Consider the following 24367-nt stretch of genomic DNA (forward strand, 5'->3'; position numbering starts at 1 on the left):
TAAAGCAAAATAACCTACAAATGGAATGAATCAAAGGCCTAAAGGAGAACAACCATCATCATCAATCTAAAAAATAAAGTAGTCAGAATTTTATAAATGGGGAAGGAGACACTATCCTGATGAAGGATGTTATATAAATGCAAATTGTTGTTGTTTAAGAGTGATAATTTATCTAGATAACTAATGCTCATTCCTGTAGACTAATGTAGACTTGCGCCCATTCAGTAACACTAAGGCATTATGCCTGTTAACCTAGAAATTAAAATGTGCATATTCACATGCAGTGTACAGACAGGAAAATTGCATATTTCTGTATGGATGTGGAGATGTAATTGTGTGTGATGGCACTAAGATGGATAAAAAAAGAGATTAGATACATTTTCTGTTATATGCTTTTTATTGTAAAATTTCCATTATTTTATAAATGTCAAAGTTAAAAAGAAAGTTCCTAACACTGCCTAAAGCGTGAATGGGTTACACTGATCAGTGCAGGAGAATTTACATAAGTGATGCATTGTACATTGTATCCATTCCATTAGGTCTTAGAGAATTAAGACATTCTCACTTACGTTGACGTAGCTCCTTATCATTGAATCATGACATCTCAAAATGCCTCACAGGATATTATTGTGAAGTGTAGTGATTCTAATTGTAGGTGAGCACGGCAGCCAATTTGCACACAGCAATGTCCCAAGCACAGACATGAAGTGAATGAACCATTTTATTTTTCCAATGAGATGCTTTTGTGTTTTTGTTTGGAGCCTTTAAATAACTGGCATTACAGTCAACCCATCAGGCTTGTTTGTACTGTGGCTATACTGAAGGGGTGAGTCGTTCATAGCATTAAGAGCTTCCACTGTTAACAATTTTGTTTGAATATTTGGATGAGAGAATTCTTTATAAATACTTGGGAGATCGAAAGCACGGTCGAAGAGGAGGGTCTTGAGATGGATCTTGAAAGAGGCAAGGAAGGGGGCGAGGCAGAGGGACTGCACGATGGAGTTCCAAAGAGTGGGAGCAGAGTGACAGAAGGCCCACCTGCCAATAGTGGGGCGAGTGAGGCGGGGGATGTGAAGCAGGCCGGAGCCTGCTGAGCGGAGGGAGTGAGCAGGATAGTAGGGTGTCAGGAGGTCGCAGAGGTAGTGGGGGACCAAGACCATGGAGGGCTTTGAAGGTGAGGACCAGGATCTTGAACTGTATCCTCTGTGTGATGGGAAGCCAGTGGGGTCGGTCAATTTCAGTAAATAGCTTTCATTTATTTCCTGCACCTTCTCTGCTCCGAGCTGAAAAAATGAAGTTTTATTAATGTTGGTTCAGGACGGCAGAACAACATGACAGCTTTATCCATTTATGACAACTCCAGCTGCTGCATCTGCTGCAAAATAATCTTGTGACCCAGTGAAAGAGCTAACACGATTCCAGAAACTCAGTAGTTTTGAGCAGGTGACATAACATCAGAGCAGAACATCATCATTTGTACGGGCTAATATAGAACCAATTGGCTCGTCAGCACCTTGTGTTATTTCACTTAATGGTTTCTTCAATGTGTGCTTACTTAGCTAATTTCTTTTAAAATTGCTTTTCAATTGCTGTCTTCCAGTAAATCATTATGAAGCAATTCAAAAAAGTGTCCTTTTCAAACAACATTAGCAGTTGTTTGATGAACTCTGTTCAGGAAGCAATCAGATGCTTTTGTGTTTTTCTTCACGGGCTTTGAATAAATGGCCTTACAGTCAACCTATCAGGATTGCTTTTTTCGACAGCCACTATACTATGTCTATACTTAAATTTGGTGCTGCTTACAGAATGACTCATCTTTGTTCTTATTGTGTATTGACGAGAAGATAACGTGTCACTGAACGTTTTGTGCAATTGACCAAAGTTGTTTGTCTTGTGAACTATAAGCAGTTCAACTGATTTTTTAATATGACCAATTAAGTAAAGATGTTGGCGTTGTTGTATATTCTGAGCTTTCCAAGACGCTATCCCGAGAGAAGGGCACTGTAAAGATGTTTTTGTTGGTATGAGCAGGAGTTGAGAATATTTCTTAAAATGAGCATTGTTATTGAATCCTTATTCAGGAGCTAAAGCGAAATAACCTTTCCTGTGAAAATGAGTTTCTTGTGATTCTTTTTGTTAATTCTCTTTGTAGGTGTTTTAGAGCCCCCGGCAAAGTCCCGGTGTGAGCCTAAGAATGAATTTATATAATTGAGCCTGACACTCTGATGCAGTGCTAGGTGTGTGCTTCACTGTTGCATGTGCAGTCTTCAATCTTGTGGGACATTACTGTGCACAAATTAGCTTGCCTCATTTGCCTACAAAATATACTTCACAGTATTTCCTATGAAGCACTTTGAGACATCCTCTTAATGTGAAAGGTGATATAACAAATGCAAGATTTATCATCATTCAAAACCTGTCCCAGTACTAGAATAGAGTCATTGCTCATGGAATTTAAGGAATTGTTCCTGTCTGTCACTGTAATCAATCGTAATTATTGCATGTGGATTTCAAATCCCTGGTTGATCTATTTTTAGCATCACTGTTCCGTTATCAACATCATAGATGTATCTCACACCTAAATTTTAAGCACCTGTTGGGGTTGATATAGGAACATAGGAACAAGAGTAGGCCATTCAGCCCCTTGAGCCTGTTTCGCTATTCTATTAGATCATGACTGATCTGTACCTCAACTCCAATTACCCGCCTTTGCCCTATATCCCTTGATACCCTTACCCAACAAAAATCTATCCACCTCCGTCTTGAAAATTTGAATGGATCCAGCATCCACAGCTTTTTGGAGGAGAGAGTTCCAGAGTTCCACTACTCTTTGCGTGAAAAGAAAAAGAAAAGTTATCTTTACCTTTGAGAAGAAAAGAGCTGCACAGTAGCTCAGCAGCAGATGTTTGCTAAGTTTATTCTCCGTTTGTATACGAGCACTTAGAGTAACCCCGCAGTAATTTTCACTGGCTCTGAGAGAGATTAGTGTCAGAGAAGTTCTGTTCACACTGGAGTCGCAGTGGGACAGCCCCATTGAGTGCAGATTTCTTGTCAGCCTCTGTTGTCTCATTAATGTTTCACTCAAGTGTCACTATCTCATGTGGTGTTTTGTCCGAGAACTCCACACCTCACTCACTTCATAAATCAGCTGTTTTGAGTTCCACCACCGACATCCACATCTCTCAAAATAACAAAATAAGGGTAAAACTGTGCTGTAAATTTCTTCTATGGAGGAGGAAGTGAAAGGAAAATTTCTTCCTCAAGTCAAACATCGACAGAATTTAACTTTCTTTGGAATGGACTATAATTTTTATTAGTAACACTTAACTTGGATGTTTACAATGTTTTCTGCTGCTCTTTTTCTCCACAGATTCTGTCAAGATATACACCAGAAATCAGCTGTGGGTGATAACGTATAATACTTTTTCATATTTTGACTATCACTATCAACTTCAGAAAGTTTACACTCACAAAAAGGGCTATGTTAGAAAAGTAAGTAGGAACCTGCTTGTTAGACGATTGGTAGATTGTTTTCCGGGGTAATAATCCCTCCAAAAAATAATAATAATAATAATTTGTTCACTCAATATACAACTGTTTGTGGGATGTTGATGTGCGCAATTGGCTGCTGCATTTCATCCACAAAGTATGCAATCAATTCACTTTACAGTATATTCTGTGAAGCGCTTTGAGATGGCTCGAAGACGTGTTAAGGCGCTATATCAAATGCAAGGATTATTATTAGTAGTAGTAGTATTATGTGGCTTCTGGATAAGTCTCTATAACAATACATCTGCATTTAATTGCTGTGTTCCTGTGATTAATTAAATATTTTTTTACAACTAGAGTCAACCATAACAATGGCAGATGTTTAATGAAATTCATTTGAATGCACTAATATGCACATATGTGATTTGAGTGTCAAGGAGCAAGTTCAGAGGCTTCCCAAAGTCCAATATGATAATAGTTATTGATATTACATTAGTTTTTTCTGCAAAGAAAGAAAGGGCAGATTCAGGTAATGTGTGGCCAATAGAATGTCTCAATGGTAGGGGAAGGAATATGTTAAAACTTTAACACAGACATTTGCAGCAGTTCTTGTCTTCTTGGCCTAAACCTGAAAATTAAGTGTTGTCTTGGCTCAATTGGTAGCAATCACACCTCTGTGTTTGTAGATTCAAGTCCCACATAGGGATTCGAGCTCATGGTCTAGGATGACACTGCAGCTGCTTTTTCTGCTCTGTTGTCTTTGGATGAGACGTTAAACAAAATCCCATCTGCTTGCTTTTCATGTCCCGTGAGCCGATTCAGAAGAGAAGAGAATTTCTTCTGGTGGCCTGGCAAACAGTCTTTCAGATAATTTAGTTATTCAATTCATGGTTATTTGATGGACCCTTGGTATTCGCGAAACTGCTGCCACGTTTGTTACTTTCAACATATTAGTTGCTCTAAAATGTAAAATCTTTCTTTCAATTCTGGTTTCAAGAGCTAGTCATTTTAATGGTGATATTTGAGTCATAATCTTGCAAAGGATTAACAAACCAGACTTATCTCTGTGACTTTGCAGAGATTGGTTGTTGGATTGATCTATTCCTAGGGTTCATTATTTTTGGATGTTGCTGAATCTGGAAGAAGAGATGGAATTTCCCTGCCACCTGAGAAATATGGCTGCAATGTCCTAGCACTGGAGGGGGAGGATAACATAAGCTTGTGGAGTACATAAATTTAACAAACAAACCTGAGCTTTCTCGAGTGATTCATTGTCTTCTCTTCAGTTTCTAATCATCTTCAACACCTGTTTTCTTTCGGTTTGCCCAGAGATGTTCGCAAAGTCAACGAGTTGGAAGATCTCAACTGAAGAGAATTTGGTACCTGTATAGAGAAGTAGGTGGACAATATCACAAGAAAGCATTCTGAGCAGAGTTCTTTACTTGTTTATTTCCATGCTGAAATGGCTATTTGTTAGCTCACTGTCCAATTATGTCTGCATCTATCTGCCTGCAGTGACTCAGTTGTTATTCGTCTTTCAGAGGAGCAGTTAACCACTTTGTTTTGGGTGACATAGAAATAATTTCCCAATCACAGAACCTATTGTGCCACTGATCTCCTGTTTATACTGAGGCAGAAGCACTAAGGTGTGATCTTTTAGCTTCTACACAAATGCTCTCAATTTTTTCCTCCTCCTTTCACCCACTGTACTGATTCTCATTGCAATAATGATAATAATCCTTGCATTTGATATAGCGCCTTATCACATCTTCGAGATGTGTCAAACGCTTCACAGAATATACTGTAAAGTGAATTGACAGTGTATTTTGTGGGCAAAATTGTAATTGTAATCCTAACTGAAGATGTCAGCTATTCAGAATTTAATTGATTTACGATAGCTCTGATTATAAGAGCTAAGTGTATATGTGTAGCCTTAAGCACATAAGACAAAAGATTAGGCAAAGGTCCAAATGAACCAAATTTTCACAGTTACTGCTGCTGAAATTGCAATACCGAACTGACTTTTAATTAAATGCGAAATGGTAAATGGACTCTGACCTTTCTATCATGACGTGTTGCACTACAAATGCACATTTCAAATGAAGAGGCACTCCAAAAATTGATCGTGAGCGGATCTGTATGGACTCATTGTGTTATAACATTGCAGCTTGTATAGTAGAGTAGCTTTTTTGCCAGATCTGATACACGCAGAAACCCATCAATGTATTTAACAGTCACCAGCATAGTAGTATAGAAGCTTCAAAATACAAACTTTATCAGGAACTGATATTATGATCTTGTGAAGTCAGCTGTCATGTCTTAGTCCAGGAAAAAGTATGTTTGTATGGAAAGATGCATTCACAATGGGCCAAAAGGAATTGAGCTTGAATCTTGTCACTAATTTCATTTTACAGATGTCAACATTAAGTGCTTTGAGACATCCTCCCAAAATGAAAGGTGCTATATAAATGTAAATTGTATTGCATTTTATTGTAACACACGTCTTGTGAAATTAGAATGTATTCATATCTGATCCACACAAACAGTTCAATCATCTCTTCGTTACTCACTTCCTTTGTATGAATGTTCTGATATAACATGACTTGGCAAATTTTTTATGTGTTTGCAGGATCCAACCAATATTTAAATTTCCACTGTAACATCATTCATGGCTGTAAAATATTCTGTCAAATGAAAGTTGCAGCTAAAATCACAGTGTTATTTGGTATTATATACCAACTCTAACTTAGATTTAGATTTAAACCAAACTCTTCCTAGAAATAAGACACCCATGTTTTGCTCAATACTATTATCTTATGAATGATTGATACTGTTTGCTTCTGCATCTAACAAACCCAGTCCAATAAATAGTGTACCAGGGGTATAAACAATTGAACAGAAAAGCTAATATTTATTTCGAGCCTCACAGGAAACAGGAATAAATTGCACTATAGAAAAATATAACACAGATTTTCACAATTATATATAAATTATTAAATGGGAATTCAAAATCATTGTTTTTAAACAAGGTATTTTCTTTGTGTTACATGCATGTGCTTCAACTTAATTTTCTACTGTGTAACAACATAAGCATCAATTTACAATGAAATTGGATAGCTGTGAGAGTCTCTCAATTTTAATGGATTTAAATCATTGCTTAAATGCATCACAATCAGCAGCATAGCATGTACATTTCTTAGTTTGTGCTTTTCCACGCCATTAGGTCAGATTCTATTGCTTTTTGACTTGAGGTCTAGTGGGAGCGCTTAAACATATGTTTCAATCATAATATTACACACAATAGATTGTGAAATCTGTGAAAAGTAATCACAATTATGCTTAACCGATTTGCTTGTCATAACAACTCGAATCATTGATTTTTATTCTTATTTTTTATTGAAAAGCTATGTTAGTTTCAGGACTGGATTCCTTTTTTAGTATTCAGCACTATAGATTGCAAGGTAATAGCATTATTATGTTATTGACAGTATTTGGAGTTGTCCTGATGGGGGTATTAACCTTATTCAAAATGTACTAGAGAGCCCTGTTTGAATTAAATTAATTTAATTTTATATTCTGTTTAAATGTATTACAATGGGTGATTGGGAAGATACTGTTGTCTTGAACTAATACCTAATGGTTCTGTTTATTTTGAGGGGTGACTCTTGATTCCGTCAACAGGAGAAGAATAGAAGCTAAACGAAAGCATCTTTCTCCCGAAAAAGCCAGTTTCAATTGCTCAGAGCTATCAAATCGCCAACAAGGAACTATTACCAAATGATTGTTACTGTAAAAGAGGGGAGGATAAAATAAATGTTTTCATGCAGAGTTATTAGAATAAGGAATATTTTGTCACAAGCAGATATTGAGACTCGTATCATAACATTTAAAAGGGAATTGGGTAAACATTCAAAGAGGAAAAATATAAGAAGATACACCGAGGAAATTGGGATTAGAGTAGTTAACTCCATTATAATTTCTATGATTCTAGGTGTACAGGGCAGGGTTACAGTTTTAGCTGTATTCATCTCACACACACACCAACTGCTCCATGCACCAAAAAACAAGCCTGGAACTGTATCATGAAGGTGGTTGGTGCAAGGAATCTGGCAGAGGTCAGGACACCTTTCTTTAATGTGAAAGAATAGCAAAGCAGAAAATAGCCTTCAGCCACCAGGAACACAAGACTATGGAATTTGAGGAATTCTGAGAACATTCCACAGATCAGGGGCTTATCTTGGACATACTTCATTGACATTAGCCATGGTCAAGGTCAAAATCTTCCTGTCTTGAAAGAAAATGCACATTACATTCCTGGGTGCCATCTTAGAGCTGCCATTCATTCTGTTACCCAAAACATTCAATAGAGTTAAACATACACAAGTTTTAACTTTGCATTTCAATTATCGGTTGAACGTTTTTGGTTTAAGCAAGAAAACATTTTTTTCTCTGGCTGGTTTGTAATTGTGTAAATTAATCCTTAGAAAATTACAGTCTTACTTATGGTGAACATTCTTATGGTGAGAAATAAGCTTGGAATGTAAAACCGGAGATATTAGATGTGTAGAAAGCTTAGTGGTCAATTTTTTAAAAAATGCTGAGAATGTGATGTTGCTTCCAACAAATAAGATTGACAGGATTGAAGTGTACAGCTTTGACCTTATATATCCACTGGTTGGTATAGCGCACTTCCAAGAATAAGTATTCTTTGAACCCATTCCTTTGTTTTATTATTAAGTAATCATGACATGCATAAAATGTATAGAGAGTGCAAATAACACATTAATAAGGCATTAGTTAATCTTTTTTTAAAGTGTCTTGCTCGTAACCCATCATCACTAGTTTATTCCATGTCATTTTTTTTCTTGGCTGTAAGAACCAAAGTAAAATGAGGTGAAGCTGACTCTACCGAAACCTGAGTGGCCATAAATCCAAAGGTTCGCTGGCTGTGACATTTGGTACTAATCTAAAGGTCGCAGTGAGATAACTGAGGGAAAATCTCTAAATCTGTTGTGGGCAAAGCATTCAGAGATTTACTCTCCTTATGCTATTACTGGATACATGATTTGGAAATTCGTAATGCTATAACTGCTTGCCATTGGCCTATAAATACTTCTAAAATTACAATAATTACATTTATAAATCCATTCTGGCAACTAAGATTTCAAAACACAAAATTGATTGCATGCTTGGAAAAAAAACATGGCAGATTTAAACTTCTGAGACAGATTGAGAGAGAAAATTATTCTCCAGTACTTGGAGGGGTTTTCAGTTCAATGGCTTTTTTGGTCAGCCAGGTGTCCGACCTTGAATCTGCTCAGCATCTCCCAAGAACTCTTCCAACCTCCATGGAAGTGGATGTTTTCACAGCCTGTTGGATCAGACGTTAACTCAGCAGAATGCTTCCTTCATGGATGCTTTTGTTGGTCTGTTGTAGAACAGCAGACTTGTCTGACCACCAATTTAGAGAGTATTACAATCCAACCTCACATCCCACATGACTTCCTTAGCATCACACTGCTTGATCATAAGTTGTCTTTGAGGAAGGACTAGTTTTTCTCCGAAGAGATTTTTAGTAGCACTTTAAAGGACTTCTATTTTCACTCTCCTGCTAGCTCTCCTTCCCTTTGTCGTTATCTTAACAGTTTCCCGGTTCATGGATGAAGGTTTGCAGGCTGCTGCTTCAGTGTGCTCACCACTTCAACTGCTGTTGGAAGAAAGACATTGGTCAACATGACATCAGCAGTCACTGAGTTCATACCATAAGCCATCACACTGAGCCAATGTGCAACTGGAGAACATAGGATGTGTTAAGCTGTTCACAACTATATGATCAATTGCTGTGCCAATTTAACCCCATGTCACTGCCAAGAATTTGGCAAACCTCGGAAAGGAAGCAGGAAACAACTCGGTCAGTGATCCCAACAGCATCAGGTGAGACTGGTTAAATACAAGATGAAAATGACCCCAAATTCTGATTAGAACCTCATATACTTTACTGCAACTTTAATTCCCCCTGTTTTTCTGATCTGTTTTTCTTTTGCCACAAAGTATCTATATTTTATCTCATAAATTTGATTTTACTCTCGCTTGAAAGATATATGATTAAGAAAATGAGAATATTTATGATTGACAGGTCATGCCTAGCCTGTATGTGACTTTCAAATATGTTATTTTCAATTAATAAGAAAACTTAAATCTAAAGCAAAATTGAGCTTGCAACACATCGCTATTTAATATGAAGAAGAGTGCACCAGATTCATTTTTCAGAGTAGACTCTTTTATATCATTTCAAACAAGTTTCAAAGTGGACGTTTTCCACTTATCTTCATCAGATGCTTTGGATGGTTTGCTGGCCTTTGTCATACAACAAATAATAATAATAATCATCTTTCTATGTGATATAGCGCCTTATCACGTCTTCAAGATGTCTCAAAGCACTTCGCAGCACACACTGTAAAGGGAATTGACTGTATATTTTGTGCGGGAAAAGTGGCAGCCAATTGCGCACAGCAATTAAATTAAGCAGTAAACCTGGGGGGAGCTGCAAAATGGTCAACCTGAGGGACAAATATTATAAAAATTTTCACCCTGTAAGACTTTTTCATACTCTTTCAAATAAGTTGTAAATGTAGTGTTTTTTGCATTTGAGGTGGATGGATGTTTGAAAAAGAAGAATATTAAAGGGTGTGGGGAGTGAGCAGAAGAGTTGGATTTGTCCCAAGTGGAGAAATACACTTGAGGGCCAAACACCCTGTTTCTGCACTACATTCTATGAATCTATTTGCACAAGCTGAATTAGTATAATACAATAAAAAATTACATTTCACAAGGGGAGGACGTCCCAAAGCACTATATGAATTCATAAAGCAACATAGACATCATATATTTGTGAGTGAAACTATTCCTCCCAAGGTCTCATTTCACACAAATATGAGATTAATGGATGAAACTTATTTTAAGGGGATTCCCCTTTGTTGATCATCTTCTGAGTGACTTAGGGAGGGTGAGATAGGATACTGCTCACAACCTTGTCCTTTTGATTTCCTCCTCTTCTAATGAAGATACCATACAGTGCCTTTCTGCGGTTCCATTTTTCTAGTGCAGGGTTGTATTTCTATTATTATTTTTGCTTCGCCTTCTTTTTCCTCAGGCTTTCCATGTTGTGTACCACTCCATGCCTGAGAGTCACAGTGAGCAAGTGACTTGCTCCTAGGCTTTTTCCGATGTCAACGTTATTCAATTCATCACACGTTCTTTCCTAGTAAAAAGAAAGGTCCTCTGTTTGCTGTCTCCCCACACAGGATAATGGGTCAAGGGCATATGTGATAATAATAATAGTGATGGTGTATTTTGTAGGTGATTGTAGCAGCCAATTTATGCACATCTGAGACCTACAAACAGCCATTAAGTGAATAACTAATTTTATCATGGGGTTTGAGGATCAGGATACTGTGAGAAAGTTGTTTTTCCAAACAGTGGCATAACATCCTTAACATCTACCTGAACAGGTGCAAACATTTTAAACTGTAACATACTGTGTAAAATCTCCTGTTCAATCGAAGCATAGAAACAGAAATTTTCTGTACAGAATTAGACCACTCAGCCTATCGTATCTCTGTTCCAATATTTTTCAATCTATGACTGCTGTGCGTAATTGGCTGCCGCGTTTTACCCACAAATATATGGTCAATTCACTTTACAGCATATTCTGTGAAGCGCTTTGAGATGTGAAAAGCGCTATATCAAATGCAAGGATTATTATTATTATTATTATTATTATGCTGCTGCCTATTTTTCTAAGTTACCCATTATTAATCACAGTTCCCAACTTTTCACCCATAAACCTTTAAGGATTTCACTGCATTCTTCCATTTGAAAAAAATAAAGCTGCAGTCTGAGATTTTAGGAAAAATACAACTGACAAATTATCCCCATCTGTCTGATTTACGTTTAGAATATAGTGTTTTGGCTAGGTAGGTACAGTTTTGCTTCTCTTTTTATTATTAGTTGTAGTTTTCATGACAGTGATTGATCCAGACACAGATACTCCATGTAGTTGATGCATGAAAGCATCACTGGTGGGTTAACAACTGCTATGTAAATGTGGCTAGTTTATCAAGCAATGATAAGTTGCTAGAATGCTTGTAAAATAAGCTGCAAGTGATTTCCTGGACATACCATATTAATGAAGTCATTATATATTATAAACATGAGTAATGATTTGGTTTGTATCTTGTTTGTATCACAGAGCCCTGATGCAAGTATTAAATGGGGTCATGATATTGATTGATATCTTGTGTTCCTATGACATACCCATTTATACATGTCCTATTTAATTTTAAAAAAATCAATATAAAGTAATATATGAGTAGGATAATAAACTCTGGGGAGCACTTGAAATCCTTACAATTTTAACATATGCACTTTTCCCTTGATGTGACTATTACAAAAAATGTTCTTCTCTCTGATGAGAGAATCCTGGGGTATTGCAATTGGCCAAATAGTTCCTGGGTTGGTGGGGTGGTGGGGGCGGGGAGAGAGTGGAGCGTTGCAGGGAGGGAGGAGGACAAACCAGCCTGGACTACAAGTTGAGGACAAATTGAGATGTGGGTCAGGCCCAGATGTGGGCTTGACCTACAACCTTCTGAATTACCAGCGAGAGTAATGCCAACTGAGCCAAGTCGACACCTTAAGCACTCTGTGCTTCACGTCCCCACACATTCTGTGGAGCTGTGGGTACGTCATTCCAACCAGCATCCATGGAAACATACCCCAGCAAGAATCAGCACCTTCAGTGGAAGGGAAGTAGAGAAAATTGACAAACATTATTGATTACTGATATGCAGACAGACAGAGTAGCAAAAGTACTTACTGGCCTCACAACTTTACAATTACGCTTTCTTCCAACTGGAATGCTGCATTCTCTAAATCTGATGGTTACAACCCAACAGCAAACAGATAGATGTATTCAACCTTTAGCATGTGAAATATAAATCGGTGTAAGCAAAGAAGGTAAAGCTACAAATCATACCAATTCATCATAGAACAGTTATAGCACAGAAGTAGATAATTTGGCCATTATATCTGTGCTATTTTGTTAATAATAATAATAAAATCATAATATTACAATGTAAGAAATAAGGAACCAGAGAAGATTCAGAAATCAATCTACAAACTAAACACGGACATATGTGCCAGTATAAAACATGGATTATTTTTAGTTATGTTTTCATCTTTTAAAAAACTTTAATCAGGATGGATGACTACTAAGGAAAATGGCTGAATATATTGTTAATCTGTGCTCTGCCAGTGGACTGCACTAGCTATTTACTGTAGTCAATGTTTGTATTCATGAAGTGACACCAACCTTCACATTTTGGTGAAGAAGCATCAAAGCTGTGTGCTGTGACAGTGGGGTGAGGGTCAAGCTGCTGAGTTGCTGATTTTAGTTGAGTTTCTGTCAATGCTGGTTTGATGACTACACACTGCCAGTTTTCATTCTCGGTTTTGTTTCTGTAGGGAGGTGTTAAGCGGAAGCCTGACACCCCACCTTAAGGAAAGAAGAAAGTCAGGGAAAGAACTACCTATGGTTGCACGTTACTAGTAGGCTATCACTCATGAGAAGCAACAGGCTATGCACATTCCAAAGAGATTGGATGAAAGACAAGATTAGAAATAAAGACATCTTCTTGTCCTATCTGCAAAGCTCTCTCCCCTTCCCCTTCAATCTCTTTGCTGTTTTCAACAGTTGACCTTTGCACCATAACTCCTCACTGGTACCAGTCCACAACTCCCCTTTTTCTTGGTTTCACTCCTATCTGTATTATCTGCTTTAGGATAATTAAGTCCTGATGATCCTTAAAATACACAGTGATTACACTTACAGGATATCATATGAAGCACTTTGATAGGTTCTCCTGACATAAAAGGTACTATATCAAAAGTAAGTTTTTTTTAAAAAAAATCTCCAGCTTGACATTGCCAAAACTGAGATTTCCGTACTTGGCTACCATCAGCACTTTTTCACCTCAGGCACTGACATAACAACCTTTAGTTATTCACTTCAACTCAGGAGCCATGGTTATAAGTGTATAACCATGGCATTTTTTTTGCATTTTTTTTAACCCTCAACATTGATGTAAATCTTTTACCATCTACAGACCTAACCTTCTGACTGTGTCTTCAGTAACCTCCCCTTATTCCCCCCTCCCCAACTCCCTCCAACTGCCAATTCAGTCTTTGTAAAATCCTTTGACATGCTCTCCTGATGTGGAATTCATTAAATAAGTGCCAATTATTATTCTAAGTTTTTTAATTTTTTTTAATATACATTGCAGTGGTAAGCAAATAACTTATTTAATTATTGCTCCGCTTTTAGCTAAGAAATAAAGATAATAAATTATGTTTTCTCTCTGGACTCTCAATGCGAGAAAAAAAACACAACAGCCATGAAGAGCTCATTATCTCTCTCTGGCATATTTATATACATTATGGATTGCACTTTACATATGACCTTTGCTTGCATTAGACAACTGAACTGTGTGTAACCTCAGCCAAATTTTATTACATTGCTCTACCATTATGATTTCTATTTTATCTATTGAGGGATTATTCTCCTGTATGCATACATCACTATGCTATATAGAGAAACATACAATAAGGGTCTTCAGGCCTCCAAAAATGTATTTCAGCGCTTGATACTAGCTCTAGGCTTTCTGAGCTGCTGACATATATAGTGCATATCAATACCAGAGTTTCCATAAAGATTACACGCATAAACGTGCATGAATGCATGTATGTCAGTGGGTTTACATTTCCGCACACCCATGGCATTGCCGCAGGATGTCACGTGTCAAAGTATTTAGCCCAACTTAAAGGTTATCTCACAAACCTCTCAAGAAAATTAAATGTTAATTATTTTGTTCTCACGGCACATGACCTAATAAGCTACCTTACACTCACATATTCAAACATCATGTAACGTGAATATATTTATTTGATACAACATGTAGGCGTCCCCACAAACTGTGACACTGGATGGTAGAACATAAATTCACCCTCTGCTGGTGAGTTTATCAGTAACATTTAATCGGTTGCAAAGCTTAGACTGTTCAATGCCTTGTGACGTCCTCCCATTGTGAAAGGTGCTACATAAATGTAAATTTGCAATGCTTGTATTGTATTAGGTTAAATAATGAAGATAGATGCTGATAATATTGCATAAAATCACATAGACTGTGTGGCATGGAAACAGGCAACAAGTCCATGCAAGTTCTTATGCTCCATATGAGCCTCCACCCTTAATCCCTTCTCCCTTAGCCCTCACGTAATACCTTTGCCCTAGATTACTGGGAACAGGTTCCAGTCAAATTATCCTTAATCTCCCATTCTTATACTATTGTATTTCCTGATAGCCCAGGAAAGTGGAGTTCTTAGTCACTTGGCAAATGCACTTGGACATTCCTCATAGTGATCCATTTCATTAATGAAAATCTGTTGAACGAACAGACCACAATCATTCTGCGCACTTATATTGTAAAGCCAGCCTGGTTTATCATCTGCTTGAGGACATTAATGATGGAGCACTTAAGTCTCTCATCGAATGTTGTTACTTTGCTCTGCTGTCCTATGTGAGTTCTGCAATCGGGTCATGAGTCATGTTTTCAGATTGTCAGCCAAATCCCCCAATAACTAGCTTAGCAATCAGTCATTTTGTTTGAATGCCACAGACAGAGATGACTGGTAGAGGATGAAGGAGTCAAGTGTTGATTCCTGGGAATTCGGTCCAAATATTTAATTGGTGTTTTTGCACCAGTTTTATAAACTCATTTCTCACATCGTAAACTTATGGTAAGAATTGGTAACCTCTGCTCACAATAGAAAACTTATTTGCAGTACATTGCTGTGTGTCAGCCCATTGGAATCATGTCTAACTGTTGGAAAACTATGAACCATTTACTCTTGAGGAATAACAATGTTTATAGTGTGTGAAAACAATAGTTTGATTTTTCTTCTGCAACTATGTATTTTGTTTTCAACTGTGAGGTTTTGTTGTGATTTGTATTTTGCAAAGTCAGGACACAGTGTTTCAAGAATCCTTTGGAATTCTACTAGCCCCCAGTAAAGCTAAATCTAAACAAATGACCTTTGTGGTAATTATATTTATAAACAGTTAAATTAAATGTGTTTTATATGTATAAACATAGAACTCCTTTGGGAAACTTTGGGATACTGAAGTATTTAACAGACAAAGTAGGCCTTCATTCTAGACTTAAATTCTGTGTATCACAGTACGCTATTGAACAATATCTATCTACAACTGTGTGTTAGATTTCCAGTAATTGTTTGCATGTCTTTCAGTGCCACTTCTGAAACTATTTTAAATTGCTTTTATGTGGACCGTCCTTGCCCTCCCCCTCCTCACTTACTGCACTGGTGACTGAGTTCATGTGTCACCTTAATAGTCCCTATTAAAATTTGTATAAAAAAAGTAACAAACAAAGCTGTTTTTGTCCCTTCTAATATAATGATTCACACTGTAATTGTTCTGTAAATAGAATATTCATCATTTTGGTCTTGAATACAGTATTTATCCCACACGTGAGGGACACCTACACAGCTTACTCATGTCTTTGCCACTAGTGAATTGTTCAGGTCTCTTCACTTATGGGATAAATTCTATTTTCATTACCAAAGCAGTCAAAGTTATACCCCAATATTTTTTATTTCAAAGATAGGAAACAAACATTGCATAATGCGATTCATTTCCCATTTTGCCTCTTGAGTCCATCTTTCAAAGCCTCACTACATTTGGGCTGCCTTTCCATCAAATAATAATAAGCAAATACTTGTTTTAGCAATGATTCAGAGATACAGCAGTAGGATTATTTTCTAGCTCTGTTGCTCAATGGGTTAAAAATGAATGCAGGCATAAACTAATCTTCACTTTACTGTAGTAACACCAGCCTTTATAACAGAACTAAAGGGGTTAACGATTTAACGATTGCATTTCCTATCTTTACAATGACTGATGGTCAATTTCAACAGGTGTGTTTGTTTGTTGATATTGTTTTGTTACTATTAGAAATAATAACAATCCTTGCATTTGATATAGTGCCTTATCATCTCTTAGAGACGTCTCAAAGCGCTTCACAGAATATACTGTATTGTGAATCAAATTGGTAAATCCAGTTTTCTTTGACGTTCAACATTCCAGCACGGTGCAGAACATTACTTTAATATTTTAATATCATGGTGGACAAATCTCAAATGTAGAGAACCATCCTACGTAATATGGTATGATGGGAAATGGGGAGTGTCTTCAAATCTCATTTAATATTGTAGATTTTTTTCTGAAATTAATTTCAAATGTATTTTAAAAAGGAGACAGAGGAAATTTATTTACAAAATAAATTTTACACATGGCACAAATAGATATCACACCACATACGTAACAGTTGTTTTCCCAAGTACTCTACTTGACCGAGTTGTGAGCACTTTACATTCTCTTTACATACTCTACCACATAATTAATTTTATGGAAAACTAATTGAGGGCAGTGGGCTCCAGGCCATCCTCAGCATTCATGCAATCGATCGCCACGGTTGCTTCACAGAGGCCTTGGTTTTCCAAATAACTTAAAAGAGTTTTCACACGCTCACGTGCGCGCACATACATATATACACACACACACGACCAAATGGCATTTAGCACAGTGCCTTTCGTGTCAGGAGGACATCCCAAGCCTCTTCTTCCCTGTCCGAATGGCGCGTGGTAGAGTTGGATGGTGGAGCTGGGCTTTATTTTCCCCCTTCCCAGCAGCTGAGGAGCCTGGTTGAGACTTCCTCATTGAGCCAGACAGGCAACACACACACACACACACACAGCATCACCCTTTTGCAGTGAGAGCATGTCACACACCATCACCCTTTTGCAGTGAGAGCATGTCACACACCATCACCCCCTTCCAATTGCCAATGAAGCGACGTTGCATGTTTTCCGGGGTGGGGGGGGGTGGGGGGGGAGGGAGATTCCAGCCCATTGTCAAGCACGACCCAGAACGTGCCCGGAAAGCTGGATCCTGGAATTGCTGTTAGTTAATGAAACCACGGGCTCGGAATCCCAATTGCACTGCAGTAAATCTCATTCACCGAGACCTACTGCTGCACGGGCACGATATCCACACACGTGTACACACATACCGTGCATGCACACACACACACACGCACACATACATACAACATACAGGACACATACAGACACATACAGACACAGAGCACTCCCCCCACCCCCCTCTGTTCCCAAAGAGATCAATGCACTCGGCGCTCGGTTTGTTTCACGTGACAGCAGAGCAAATGATGTGACTGTATACGCACATACACACACATGTACACGCTACACACACACACACGTACACACACATGTACAGCCTACTCCGCAATGAAGGGTTGAGGGTGCAAAGCAAATGACACGCACAGTCCAAGCAGATACAAACTGCTGACACGAGACAGACAGAGAGAGTGGAGCAAACCAAAGCGAAAGCAAAAGCAAAAGCAGCACTGCGCAAAAAAAACACACCTTAGGAAACAAAAGTTGGAAGTTTTAACAAAAAACCTTCCCTCCTTCACCCCAAACACACACACACACACACACCCACACACACACACACACACCCACACACACACACCCACACACACCCCCACACACACCCACACACGCTTTCCCCACTCCCCTTTCCGTCCCTTCCCACTCTACGTGTGTTTGTTAGTGAGGCTGAGTGAGTGTGAGCGGCTCTCAGCTCAGTGGTTGCAGTGCCTGCTCGGTGCTGTGCTGTGTGTGTGTAAGTGCTCTGTGTGTGTGTGTGTGTGTGTGCTCTGTGTGTGTGCTGGTGCTCTGTGTGTGTAGGTGCTGTGTGTGTAGGTGCTCTGTGTGTGTAGGTGCTCTCTCTGTGTGTAGGTGCTCTGTGTGTGTGCTGGTGCTCTGTGTGTGTAGGTGCTCTGTGTGTACTGGTGCTCTGCGTGTAGGTGCTCTGTGTGTGTGTGTGTGTGTAGGTGCTGTGTGTGTGCTGGTGCTCTCTCTGTGTGTAGATGCTCTGTGTGTGTGCTGGTGCTCTGTGTGTGCTGGTGCTCTGTGTGTGTAGGTGCTCTGTGTGTGTGCTGGTGCTCTGTGTGTGTAGGTGCTCTGTGTGTGTGCTGGTGCTCTGTGTGTGTAGGTGCTCTGTGTGTGTGTGCTGGTGCTCTGTGTGTACTGGTGCTCTGTGTGTAGGTGCTCTGTGTGTGCTGGGGCTGTGTGCTGTGTGTGTGTGTGTGCTGGGGCTGTGTGTGTATTGGTGCTGTGTGTGGGGAGGGGGGGCTGTGTGTGTGCTGGGGCTGTGTGTGTGAGTGTGTAGTGCTGTGTGTGGGGGGGCTGTGTGTGTGTGTGCTGGTGCTGTGTCTGTGAGTGTGTGGGGCTGTGTGTGTGGGGGGGCTGTGTGTGTGTGAGTGTGTGTGTGTGAGTGTTGGTGCTGTGTGAGTGTGTTGGTGCTGTGTGTGTGTGTGTGTGTTGGTGCTGTGTGTGTGAGTGTGTGTTGGTGCTGTGTGAGTGTGTGTTGGTGCTGTGTGTGTGTGAGTGTGTGTTGGTGCTGTGTGAGTGTGTGTTGGTGCTGTGTGTGTGTGTGGTGCTGTGTGTGTTGGTGCTGTGTGTGTGAGTGTGTGTGTGTGTGAGTGTGTGTTGGTGCTGTGTGTGTGTGTGTGTGTGAGTGTGTGTTGGTGCTGTGTGTGTGTGTGGTGCTGTGTGTGTTGGTGCTGTGTGTGTGTAGTTGGTGCTGTGTGTGTGTGAGTGTGTGTGTGTGTGGGGCTGTGTGAGTGTGTGGTGCTGTGTGAGTGTGTGTGGTGCTGTGTGTGTGAGTGTGTGTGGTGCTGTGTGTGTGAGTGTGTGTGGTGCTGTGTGTGTGAGTGAGTGTGTGTGTTGGTGCTGTGTGAGTGTGTGTGGTGCTGTGTGTGTGTGAGTGTGTGTGTGGTGCTGTGTGAGTGTGTGTGGTGCTGTGTGTGTGAGTGTGTGTTGGTGCTGTGTGTGTGAGTGAGTGTGTGTGTGTGGTGCTGTGTGTGTGAGTGAGTGTGTGTGTGAGTGTGTGTGTGTGTGGGGCTGTGCTGTGTCAGTGTCGGGTGGATGTGGTCTGAGCTCCATTACTGCCGCCTCGGGACGCGTCCTGTGTTGTTGCCGCTGTGAGTGTTTTCGCGGCCGATCCCGGAGTTGTAAATATGGCGACCGAGGGGATACTTTTAACTAACCACGACCACCAGATCCGGGTGGGGGTTCTCACAGGTAACGGGCAACCGGGAGGACCCGCTCGCTGCTGCATTTTTAGCCTCTCTTTTCTTTCTCTCTCTCTTTTTCTCTCTCTCTCTTTCTCTCTCTCTCTGTTTCTTTCTCTCTCTCTCTCTCTCTCTCTTCTCCTTCGCTTTTATTTATTTCCCAGTGAAAGCTTTTTCTCTCTCTCTTTCTCTCTCTCTCCTCTCCCTTTCTCTCTCTCTCTCTCCTCTCTCTCTCTCTCTCCGTCGATCTCTCCCCCTCTCTCCGTCGATCTCTCTCTCTCTCTCTCTCTCCCTCTCCTCCTTCTCCCACACTCTCTCTATCCTCCTCTCCTCCTCCTCCTCCTCTCCCGTTGCTTCTGCTGCATTTTATGTACGAAGTCTGCGCGTTGTCAGCGGCGGTTTATAGAGAGATAGAGACATAATTATATGATATTATATTATATATATATGTGTGTGTGTGTGTGTGTGTGTTTGGAGGCCGCCGCGAGGGGTCAGGGACAGGACGTGGGGCCGACTCCCGAGTCTCCTTCAGCGGCTGTAGCGTTCAACCCGGTCCCGGAGAGAGGGCGAGAGAGACGGTGAGAGGAGCCCTCGGGCCCTGACCCGCTCCCCCCCCCCCTCCCCCCCTCCCTCCCGCCCTCCTCATTGCATAATCTGGACTTTAAATCGCAGGAAAAAGACATGTAGATTCCACCCGAAGGATGAAAAAAACAGAGGGGGGGAAGGAGGGGGTCTGTGGGGGAGGGGGAGGGGGGAGGGGGGAGGGGGGAGGGGAGGGGGGGGGACGGGGCCAACGGTTTTAACCGTCTTTGGTCGGTGTCTCTCTGGGGTAGAAGCCGGTGACAGCCACACGAAGCGGCAGCTTTCGTTCACACCATTCCCCCCCCCCCTCCTTCCTCCTCCTTTCACCGCCGCTTCCTCTCCTCCTCCTCCTCCCTCTCCCTCCACCTCCTCCACCCCCCCCCCCTCCTCTTCCTCCCCTTCCTATTCCTCCTCTTCCTCCCCCTCCTCTCCTCTTCCTCCCCCTCCTCTCCTCTTCCTCCCCCTCCTCTCCTCTTCCTCCCCCTCCTATTCCTCCTCTTCCTCCCCCTCCTATTCCTCCCTCTCCTCTCCCTCCCCCCTTCTCCTCTTCCTCCCCTTCCTATTCCTCCTCTTCCTCCCCCCCTCTCCTCTTCCTCCCCTTCCTATTCCTCCTCTTCTTCCCCCTCCTCTTCCTCTCCTATTCCTCCTCTTCCCCCCCCCCCTCTCCTCTTCCTCCCCTTCCTATTCATCCTCTTCTTCCCCCTCCTCTTCCTCTCCTATTCCTCCTCTTCCTCCCCCCCTCTCCTCTTCCTCCCCTTCCTATTCCTCCTCTTCCTCCCCCTCCTCTTCCTCTCCTATTCCTCCTCTTCTTCCCCCTCCTCTTCCTCCCCCTCCTCTCCCTTCCTCCCTCCTCTTCCTCTTCCTTTAAAGCAAACCCCCTGTTGGGTTTGATTTCAGTCTGTTTTGTTTGACCCTCTCGCTCTCTCTCTCTCTCTCTCTTTCCTTCCCCCCCACCCACTGAGTTGTGTATTTTTTTAAAAAAAACGTTTGAAATGAAACCTGATGGGGGCCGTGGGATAATAATAATAATAATAATAATAATAATAATATTAATAATAATAATATTTGTATTAATCTGGAAAGGCTGGGTTTGTTGGCTGTTGGTTGGGGGTTTCTCTGCTGCTCTTGTTCTGGGCTCCTGTGGGTGGATGGGTTGGTTACACGAGTACTATCAATAGTCACAAACCCTGAGCTTTTGCTGACCCAGATCCCCGAGATTAACTAACTGTCTAACTAACCAACCAACTAACTGACCCACCAACTAACTGACCAACTTACCGACTGACCAACCCACCAGTTTCTGTTTGAAATGCAGTCCTGTGTATTATTTTCCTGGATTATAAAATATCGGCCGCCAAAAGGGAAATACATGATTTCTGAATCATATGCAGTGTCACCCCCCCCCCCCCCCCCCCCCCCACCCCCACGAATTACTTTTTGTAATTTTGTAATTCACCCCCCCCTCCTCCCCCCCAAAAAAAAAGGTTGTTTCTGATGCAATGTAATGAATGAAATGCAGCATTTTCAGTGTCAGCTTTCCCTGGAAACAGGAAGGTACATGTATGTACATTGCATCGATGAAGTAGACGATGTGTGTGTGTTTAATGGTGTATAGGATGTCATGTAGGTGCAGTTTACTGTTTCATTACAACTGGTGGTGTGTGTGTGTAGTGGCTTGTGTGTGTATGGTGTATGTGTGTGTGTGGTGTGTGGTGTATGGTGTGTGTTGTGTATTGTGTGTGTGTGTGGTGTACTGTGTGTGTGTGGTGTATGGTGTGTGTGGTGTATGGTGTGTGGTGTATGGTGTGTGTGTGGTGTGTGTGTGTATGGTGTGTGTGTATGATGTGTGTGTGTGTGGTGTGGTGTGTGTATGTGTGTGTGGTGTGTGTGTGTGGTGTGTGGTGTGTGTGTGTGGTGTATGTGTGTACGGTGTGTGCGTATGGTGTGTGTGTGTGTATGCTCTGTGTGTGTGTATGGTGTGTGTGTGGTGTATGTGTGTATGCTGTGTGTGTGTATGATGTGTGTGTGGTGTATGCTGTGTGTGTGTGTATGATGTGTGTGTGTGTATGGTGTGTGTGTGTGTGGTGTATGCTGTGTGTGTGTGTGTGGTGTATGCTGTGTGTGTGTATGATGTGTGCGTGTGTGTGTGTATGATGTGTGTGTGTGTGTGTGGTGTATGCTGTGTGTGGTGTATGCTGTGTGTGGTGTATGCTGTGTGTGTGTGTGGTGTATGCTGTGTGTGGTGTATGCTGTGTGTGTGTATGATGTGTGTGTGTGTGTGTGTGTGGTGTATGCTGTGTGTGGTGTATGCTGTGTGTGTGTATGATGTGTGTGTGTGTGTGTGTGTGTGTGGTGTATGCTGTGTGTGGTGTATGCTGTGTGTGGTGTATGCTGTGTGTGTGTGCATGATGTGTGTGTGTGTGGTGTATGCTGTGTGTGTGTGTGTGTGTGTGATGTGTGTGTGTATGCCGTGTGTGTGTGTATGCCGTGTGTGTGTGTATGATGTGTGTGTGTGTGTGTGTGTGTGCAGGGATCCCAGTACTATTCCAGCTGCTTGTTTCTGCGGATCTGACATCCACAGATATATTAATCACTTGGCGATGCGGTTCTGTAAGGCAGCACGGATTTTTTTGTACAACCCCCCCCCCCTCCCCCAAACTCCTGTTTATTGCGTTAACCGAGACCCCACAAAAAAAAAACCAAGCATTCCAGATCCGATCCGACATATGCCCCCAATGTGGACTTCAGTGTGTGTGTGTGTGTGGTGGGGGTGTGTGTGTGGGGGGAGATATTATTGTACAGTGACAGTAACCTGGAATATGGGACGTGATTGGTTTTCATATAAGGATGTATTTTACGCACATTGGGTTGTTTGAATGGCAGATGTATGTATCTTAAAGTTTAATGGGGGGGGGACACAACACACAGGTACCTGGTTACACGGTTGGCTCAGAGGGGATTGCCCCGGGGGTTAAGATTGTTGGTGGAGGATGACCAGAGGTGGTGATGGTGCGCTGTTCAGCAGCTGTGGTGCTGAAGAGAATGCAGGACGTGCTCGAGTAAAAATCACGCACAGAGCTGGAGGGCTTTGTCGATTTTTCTTTTAATGGATTGAACGGAATCTCTCGGCTACTGCTTTCGCTTTCGTTCGAGCCACCGCTTTCCCAACCAGCCTCCCACCACCCTCTTCCCCACCCTTCTCAATACTGTTTCAGATCACATCTTAGAGATGAAGTAGGGCGCGGATGAAAAGGTCGGTCTGTCTGTCTATCTATCTATCTATATTTTTTATTATGTCTCTGGTCCATTTCAATCCACATCATAAACAATCTACAGCGGGAGCCGAGGCATTCCTGGCAAACAGATATCATTAACGACCGACAGGGGATTGATGAGGTGAAGGAAACGTGTTCCAACACCCAGCTCCCCTCACTCTCTCCTGTTTTATTGAACGTGAAATACATCATTGCAGATATTTTAAGCGGCCGGTTTCGTGTTTGCAAAGATGTAAAGATGCACAATGTATAAAACCATAAGTACACGTTTCGATGGATGATTGACAAAGCCGTGAAAATTACATCAATTGCGCCCCAAACACCCCCCCCCCCCCCCCCCCCCCGTGACCTTTCTAGTTACCTGCCCACAGATGAGGTTCACAGGAATCTCATGTATTGTAAAATATATCAGTGAAAACTAGGAAAGAAAGGAATTGTTTGGGAGGTGCGCTGTACACCTGTAACGAGAGTAGAAGATACAGCATCCTACTTTCAGAACATTTAAACTCTGCCTGACCAGATATTGCGGTCAATCTATTGTATTAACTAACCTGCCAAATCCGAGTACAGTAATAATTCCTGGCATTATTGCAGAGAAGTTATTTCTCTAAATATAAATGCGACCAATGTTTGTAAGAGATCTTGAACCGCCACATATTGTCAAATATGTTTCGGCATGTGCTGGTGAAAAAGATAAATTGGAAGGTGACTGGAATTGTTCACCTT

The 24367-nt window shown here is 41.2% G+C and overlaps 1 protein-coding gene across 8 annotated transcripts in view; it reads left to right on the top strand.

Annotated features, from left to right (window-relative positions):
* The first annotated feature begins 19700 nt into the window (after positions 1-19700).
* LOC103175216 (gephyrin) overlaps positions 19701-24367 on the top strand; it is a 159715-nt gene continuing 155048 nt past the window's right edge. For all 8 annotated transcript variants that reach the window (XM_042337907.1, XM_042337908.1, XM_042337909.1 and 5 more), the window contains exon 1: positions 19701-19794. In XM_042337907.1, the coding sequence (XP_042193841.1) occupies positions 19731-19794 (64 nt within the window). In that variant the 5' untranslated portion in view covers positions 19701-19730. The remainder of the gene's footprint in view (positions 19795-24367) is intronic.

Source organism: Callorhinchus milii, unplaced genomic scaffold, assembly GCF_018977255.1.
Source record: "Callorhinchus milii isolate IMCB2004 unplaced genomic scaffold, IMCB_Cmil_1.0 Scaffold9, whole genome shotgun sequence".
NCBI classification, from domain to species: domain Eukaryota; kingdom Metazoa; phylum Chordata; class Chondrichthyes; order Chimaeriformes; family Callorhinchidae; genus Callorhinchus; species Callorhinchus milii.